Here is a 7682-nt window from a genome sequence, read left to right on the forward strand (position 1 = left end):
TGATATTTCAGCCATTTTGCCTAATCTTCTTAAACTGTATAATTGTTAATTGTTGCAGTTGGTCTGACACTCTCAGACTACAATGCATTTTCAGCCTTTTGCTTAAAATCATCTTAAAACGTGATTAATTGCTCATTGCTCCAGTTGATCTGACACTGCCAGCCATTTTGGCATGTCTTGTCTTCTTCTTTGCGCTTGGCCCCGGTATTGCTGCTTGCAGCTATATTTATATTTATTTTTATTAAATTTGAAAAGACATTTGAGGCTCCCTTTTTCATTTTCTCCATGTTGTACGACCTTAAAGTGTTGTCATCTTGTTGTGTGTTGCAAGTTTATTTTGAAAAGCGTTGTATAAGATATAAGGGTTATCACTATTAGTTGAATGTATTATGGGTACTTACTGGAAGACAGAGGAAAGGGTCACAGGATGAGGGCAAGAGCCACGTTGGTGGAATATGGAGATCCACAATGTAAACATCTTTCCCCTGTAGAAGATCTCTATCAGTAATTACAGTAATTGTAATTCAAATGAATTTGTCACAAATATCTGTATAAAATGACAGACACACCTGATACTGCAACATTTCCATGATAAGCCTAAAGCAAGCATTTCCCACCTGGAAAAACAACACTTTTAAACCGCATTCCAGAAAAAGTACAATTACTTCAAAAATAAAACTAAAAATGTTCCCCACCATTGAATCCATTTCCCTTCTTAGTCCCAGGGATACAAAGTTCTCTCTTGTGAGGCACGTCTGACCATCTTTTACAATGATTTCATTCATTGGTCTGTCCTCATCCAGTACATAATTCACCTACACATATTACAAAGAAATGCAAGCTGTGTCAAACAAAAAAACACTCCAGGCCAGGGATTAAAGCAAGATAATATTTGTGAGCCTGAAAAGTTATCCTGCAGGAAATGTGAAAATGTAATGATTTTTACATTAATTTAAAACGGCTCTATGCCTGAAATCAGGCATGGTGCCTGATAACTTTAAGCTCTGAAACTTAAAGAAATGCAACAATACAAAAGAAAAAGACAATACAATAACATAAATGTGAAAAGAAATTGTGATAAAATAATGCAACCACATACCAAATGCTCTTGAAGGGGATGATGCACTCCTAGTGTCCATGAGGCGCGACAGGGTCTAAGGTTTGATGTCATAGTCAGAGCCTCGCACTGCTCCCCACAGTGGTCTGCCATGTCCACATCTGTAGGGACATTCACATGCACTGCAAGACAATGACAGTTCTAAGCATTGACGGTGATAAGATGTTTAAAAAATATTTTATTTTGGATTATGTAGGCAAACAAACATTTAAACAATGTTATCCTTCTGTGATGTTTTGTTGAACGGTAGTTGCCAAGATGCAGGCATTTTTTTATGTATCTTTGTTAATTTAAGTGCTAGTTGTTCTAAAACAGATCTTAATGTAAATGCGTCAAAATAAGGAAATTAAAGTATAACTACCCAAAGTGGCTTTTCCATGTGCGTCAAGGGTGACATCTCCATGAGAAACTTGTTTAAAATCCTCCATTGTCTGCTGGTTGACTTTCTCATTGTGGTGATGTAAAATGTTACGCATAAGGAAGATGTGGCTTGCTGGGGAGAGAGAGTTCATGAAGTAGTTGTTCTTTCGCATGCCAGAAAACAGCTGCTCCACTGTTTGGGAGTTGACCCACCCACATAGCTCAGGCACAAGTCCAATTAATCTCAGAGCATCCTTTTCATCTCTTGTGTTGTACTGATGAAAAGTGTCGTACAGTGCATAGTGTTCTGAAGAACCAGTTGCAGGATGGCCATTAAGATCAGGTGGGTGTTTTTTTAACTGCAACCATGGCAGATTCCTTTTAAGTTCCCCTCTCTTGGCAGATGCAATATTCTCTGCGGTAGCTGCAACCACTCTTCCTTCATATGGACTGAAGGGCAGTCTCTCTGGTTCCCGAAGGTTAGTATGAGTTACTAATCCCCGAGCAAAATCATAGATAACAACGTTTGGAAAATGTTGGAAGGAAAGCAACATATCTGCATAATCGCGTGGGCTTTCAGCTCTTATGTTGAATTTTACTGAGTTCACAATGCCACAAGGACACATGATCACTGCCCAGCCACCTTGAAATGGAAATACACACGATTAGCTTGACCATTAACCTAGCTATCTTCAGGTACACGTACAGACACATAGTGACATGTTTACAACAATTAAATATTCTCTTATGTCATTACATAAATAATAGAACTACATATATGTAGGACACTTACCAGATGCTCCCCAAACTTTTTGGAACACTTTGTCATAAGTGCTTCTTGTTTTCATCTCCTCCCTCAAACGGAGGAGAAGATCCATTTTGGAGCCCTTTGAGTCAACGCCACATTCTTTAACAAGTTTTCTCAAGGCATCAACCTGTGTAAAAGTAGATGCAACAACAGCCAATAATTAAAAAGCAGGGTACATCACTGCAATCTTCCATGTGTTTTTTGCATTTAGTAAATAGTCAAATCTGGAGCGGTTTCAAAAACATCCAGCAGAGTAGACATCCAGTACAACAATGTACTTAATGTCTATAAATAATAATAAAAAGTTCAGTGCATTGCTAATACATTTACATAATTTCAAAATTCACCTTTAAGTTCATTAGTTCACTTGACAGCCGTTCTTCTGAAATGTCTATGTCTGCCTGTTCTACAACAGACTTCTTTGCTGCGAGTTTGGCATACTCAGTGTTGAGTACTTTTTTGCTGGCTCTGGTGAGAGGCCCAATCCATGGTGCCCATTTCACATAGGAAGGTGAAACTTTACATGGATTCTCACGGTTACCTTTGTAGTTTAAAAACAAAAGCTCTCTTAAATGTTATTGCATTTAATACAATTTATGGCAGTTAAAATTATATGCACAATCATCCATGGGACTAGAAAAGCATGCACATACATAGTTACAGGCAATTGTAGACAGATAGATACATCTTTTGGAAAACTTTTTAAAATATGGCTGCAGAATACTCCCTTTTACAGAAAAATGTCTATCTATAACTTACTTTGTAAAAAGCCTCTGCAAACAATTTCTTGGTCAACAGATTGCCAGAAATCTTCAATGTCAACGTGACCATCAAACTGTGGCGGGGGTTCTTCAATATCACTCACTGTAAGACATTTTGCTCAAAATCAGTTATTTGGCAGTACTAATCATGACTCATGTTAAGAGAAGAGAGACCACTACCTGGCATGCTAAAAACTCCCTTCTTGTGCAAGTCCATTATCACTACAGGTGGATGGACTCCACAGTGCACACATGAAAAATTATAATTGTGTTCTGTCAACGCCTCAAAGTGAAGATAACCATGAAGAATGGAGTCATGGTTCGGATACTTTTTTTGGTTTGTCTGTTCCAAGATGTCCAAGGCCCTGCCAACTGCAGTGTGATTCTGTAATAACATTTGAAATTAGATCACGCCAGATTACAAGTCATGTTTGCCTTTCTCTTGACATTATGTGAGTTTACAAAACAGGATTTTCAGGGAGACACTTTAAGAGCAAGTGCTTATATATGCTTATATAGACTTCAAACTATCCAAATTCCTACATAACTGAATTAAAATAATTATGAAAATAGTACATGAGAAAAACATGCAAGTCATGTGTTTATTAAAATAGGATGGGTGCATTAAAAAGTTGCATGAATGCAAAAGTGACCTGTACAGACTGTCTCAAGAACAGGCAAAGATGCAGTGTTAATATTGTGTGGTCATCGAAATTGTGCAGCCCCTCAGCCCATTCCTGGTATCGGTAAAAATGTCCACATACACCACACCTTTTACAGTATGTGTTCACATCTACAAGGAAGAAAAATAATACTGTATTAGTCATGGGATAACTGTAAGTTTTAATTTGAATTAACAATTTAACTGTATGTAACTGGCCTGTACTTATGAAATAAACTTGCTATCTTAAAGTAAAACTTTAATTAGACTAGGCCTTGTAAATATTAAGAAACAATAATGTATTCCTAAATAACACACACCTTCCAGTATGCCAGTAAACGTGACAATCTTTGCTCTTTGTGTAATAAAGATTGGATCCGAAAGAGGGATCTTCCCTGGGCATACAATGCAAAAGGTCTCAATTGGAATGAGGTGCTTTGGCAGAGTCTCCATGTTCTGTGGTGAACGAACATCTTTTGGCAGGACTGCTGGCAATTTCTTGTTGTTCAGCAAGTAAAGGACCATTGCATTCAAAGCTTTTTTGTCAGGTGGATAGAGAATAATTTCCTCAGTACTGTGTACATCTTGAGGACCAGATTCTACAAAGGTGTCAAACACATCACTGTCTGTACTTCTAACTTTTAAGAAAAGTTCAGGTCGAGTCTGGTTCAAGTGCCATTTTGCAATGGACTTATGAGGACATGAATTCCTTGGCTTAGAGCATGGGCAGTGCCAAGTATTTCTTTTTTTGTCGAAACAAACAGTTACTCTACCTAACCGAGAATAATATGAGGTGCATGTTTCCAGGACTGACACACATATTTTTGATGTTCCATTCCCTAATGAGACTTCTTTACTCAGTGGGCAGCTCTCAGACTCCGCTTTTTGCTTTCTAGCAAGACACATTTTCTTTGTATTTTCAGAAATCCACTTTCTTCCTACCATATCTGACAGAACTTCTTCCTTGAGTGTAATGTCTGGTTCGGATGAAATAGGACAGTATGATATAGACTTCACGTGGATGCACTGAAACCCCATTAAGCCACTTCTTCTGGAAAATTCAGAAGCCCGTTTGCATTGCTCCAGCTCACAGCTCACATGATGGTTGTTACCCCAAGTGCATTTCTGCACATGTATAGGGTTACTAAATCCAGAAAAAGTTCTTCCGACAGCGAAAATGCCATTTTTACGGTCAATGCATTGGGATGGAAGATGGTGATTTGCCGTTACATCGACATTTACTGATGAGTGACGTCTTTCAATGTGTTTTTTGATATTTTTCTTATTCACAATCAAATTACAAAACAAGCATGTCGTTTTTTTGGGCCTTGACTTGAGTATTTTTGGGTTACTCATACAGGTGGTTTGGGCTGGAGTTGATGAGATAGGTGTGTCTTCACTGTCAGAAAGTGTAATGACTGTTGGATAGCATGCACGGACGCTGGAAGGTTCACTGACACTGGAGGTTGCACGGACGCTGGAGGGTTCACAGATGCCGGAGGCTGCACGGACGCTGGAGGGTTCACAGATGCCGGAGGCTGCACGGACGCTGGAGGGTTCACAGATGCCGGAGGCTGCACGGACGCTGGAGGGTTCACAGATGCCGGAGGCTGCACAGACGCTGGAGGGTTCACAGATGCCGGAGGCTGCACGGACGCTGGAGGGTTCACAGATGCCGGAGGCTGCACAGACGCTGGAGGGTTCACAGATGCCGGAGGCTGCACGGACGCTGGAGGGTTCACAGATGCCGGAGGCTGCACGGACGCTGGAAGGTTCACTGACACTGGAGGCTGCACGGACGCTGGAGGGTTCACAGATGCCGGAGGCTGCACAGACGCTGGAGGGTTCACAGATGCCGGAGGCTGCACGGACGCTGGAGGGTTCACAGATGCCGGAGGCTGCACAGACGCTGGAGGGTTCACAGATGCCGGAGGCTGCACGGACGCTGGAAGGTTCACTGACACTGGAGGGTGCACAGACGCTGGAGGGTGCAGAGACACAGGGAGCTATTGACACATCAACTAACCCACATTTCTGCACATGGATCAAAAACAAATTTTGCCGAGTAATAATCCTTGCACAATAGCAGCAGTGATAATGATGACTTCTGCAACATCCACTGTGGCATCTGTATATTTTATACCCTATAAACAAATAGAAATACAGATTTACAAACTACTCATACATACCTTACAATGGCAAAATTAAAACTGTGAACAAATTAACATTGGAATTAAATGCTTAACATTACAATTGTCCAGTGGACAATTTGAAATATTTATTTAAACTGACAGATACCTCCATGTTTAACAGCTGTCTTCTCGTGTGTTTGCATATGTGCCACAACATATGCATACTCTCCCATTTTGCTGCAGAACTGGCATTTGTAGTTTGGGGCTTCAAAAATTTGATTTTTTAAAATACCTTCCCTACAAACTGTTGGGTGAAGCTGGAAGAAAATAAATTAAGAATTACATTTTTTACACACATAATTTGATTCTTCATTCATTCTTGTAAACATGCACTAGTAATCAAAACAAAGAGTCTTGCATTATTCTGAATGCAGATGTGTGGGAGATATGTGGGGGAAAATAAATAACGTTACATGTTACAGATTGGGCTCCCAAGTTACCCTAATGTTTACCCTTAACTTTAATTAATACCGCACGTTAAACCTCAGTTCAAACAACCACTAATATTATTTTTTTAACGTAAAGCTAACGTTACGACAAATTTAGTGATTCATTGCGCTAGCAAGCTTCTGTTCTGCCCGCCAAGTTAACGTTATGCTGCCTTCACGTGCTATCAGAAATGTGATATTTACAACTTCTGAAATCGTGATCACGAGCTCATAGCATTCAAGTTTCGAAATGGGAGGGTGTTCATGTACATTGTTATACCAAGGAAACTCTATTTGTGTATTTACGACAATTCTGAGAGCACGAGAAGGCAACATTATTATTCCGCCAGTAAAATATTGCTTAACAACGCTAAGCGAGGACGGTTGAGTTTTAATAGATTATGAACTCCAGAAACAATACCAAACTGTGTTACTACTGTATGAAAATGACTTATACAATTCAATTTAAACGGTTATCTCTGGAAAATATTCTTACCGTTGTCTCCATGGTTGTCTCTAATCGAGTTGCCATCTTGCCAACAAAATCTCGTTCTGACTTCTCGTGTGATTCGGTGTGATTTGGACAACTTCAAGTTACGCCCCCTTCAAGTTACGCCCCCTTCAAGTTACGCCCCTGTCTTGCAGACCGCAGACAGACCCATCTCGAAAATCTGGCCGTTTTTAAGACGTTTTAAGGCCTTAAATTAAAAAAATTAAATTTTAGACATTTTAAGACTTTTTAAGACCCCGCGGGAACCCTGATTATAAATTCTTTAAAAAAAAATCAACAGTAAATACAATAGAGTGTGATAAATTCTGATAAATGTGGTCTTCATGAATTTAAAAAGCTTGCAGGGTTATGTTTTCATGAGTCATTTCAGTGGCTGTTTTAGATTATGTTCGACTTTCTCCGTAGTGTTTATTCTGAATATAATTCAAATGGGTTTCATATTTTATCACCAGCGTCATCATAGGAATGGCTTGTGCTAGTCTAAACAGTTTTGGAGCGTGCTGGTGGCTATTGGGCTTCAGTCACAGTCATTTTGCTGGTGAACGCGCCCACGGTCATTCGCATGCCACTCACACACAATTAAACTATTGGGCTTCAGTCACAGTCATTTTGCGCAGACCATTAATCCATTCAGTTCGTACAGTTTATAAAAAGCTCAGAATGCACGATAGTCTGCGTCTATGTCTCGGTGTGGCCGCTGAGAGTATCGGCAACATATGAGAAGTGCTGGTACACAAGAAAAAGTGAGGGTACGTAACGTTACCGATTAAAAGATCTACTGCGTGCATACCAGCCCATTTCAAGCACTTCTTCCAATAAAGTTGTGTGAGTTTGACATCTCACA

General features: G+C 39.8%; 2 protein-coding genes across 2 annotated transcripts; both read right to left on the bottom strand.

The window, feature by feature from the left end:
* Positions 1-330: 330 nt before the first annotated feature.
* LOC307137752 (uncharacterized protein) lies at positions 331-1228 on the bottom strand. The gene is made up of 4 exons (XM_079835639.1): positions 1100-1228; positions 696-815; positions 570-617; positions 331-485 (listed from the first exon to the last, which is right to left on the bottom strand). Exons 1-4 carry the CDS (start codon positions 1208-1210, stop codon positions 375-377), a joined length of 390 nt encoding a protein of 129 aa, XP_079691765.1. The 5' UTR covers positions 1211-1228; the 3' UTR covers positions 331-374.
* Positions 1229-1449: 221 nt separating this feature from the next.
* Positions 1450-5142, bottom strand: LOC307135536 (HMG domain-containing protein 3-like; the record flags this gene model as incomplete). The annotated part of the gene is made up of 7 exons (XM_079832072.1): positions 4028-5142; positions 3700-3839; positions 3227-3431; positions 3045-3149; positions 2633-2826; positions 2271-2412; positions 1450-2120 (listed from the first exon to the last, which is right to left on the bottom strand). Exons 1-7 carry the CDS (start codon positions 5061-5063, stop codon positions 1450-1452), a joined length of 2493 nt encoding a protein of 830 aa, XP_079688198.1. The 5' UTR covers positions 5064-5142.
* Positions 5143-7682: the final 2540 nt, after the last annotated feature.

The sequence above is a fragment of the Gobio gobio genome, assembly GCF_949357685.1.
Source record: "Gobio gobio genome assembly, chromosome: 1".
Taxonomy (NCBI): Eukaryota; Metazoa; Chordata; class Actinopteri; order Cypriniformes; family Gobionidae; genus Gobio; species Gobio gobio.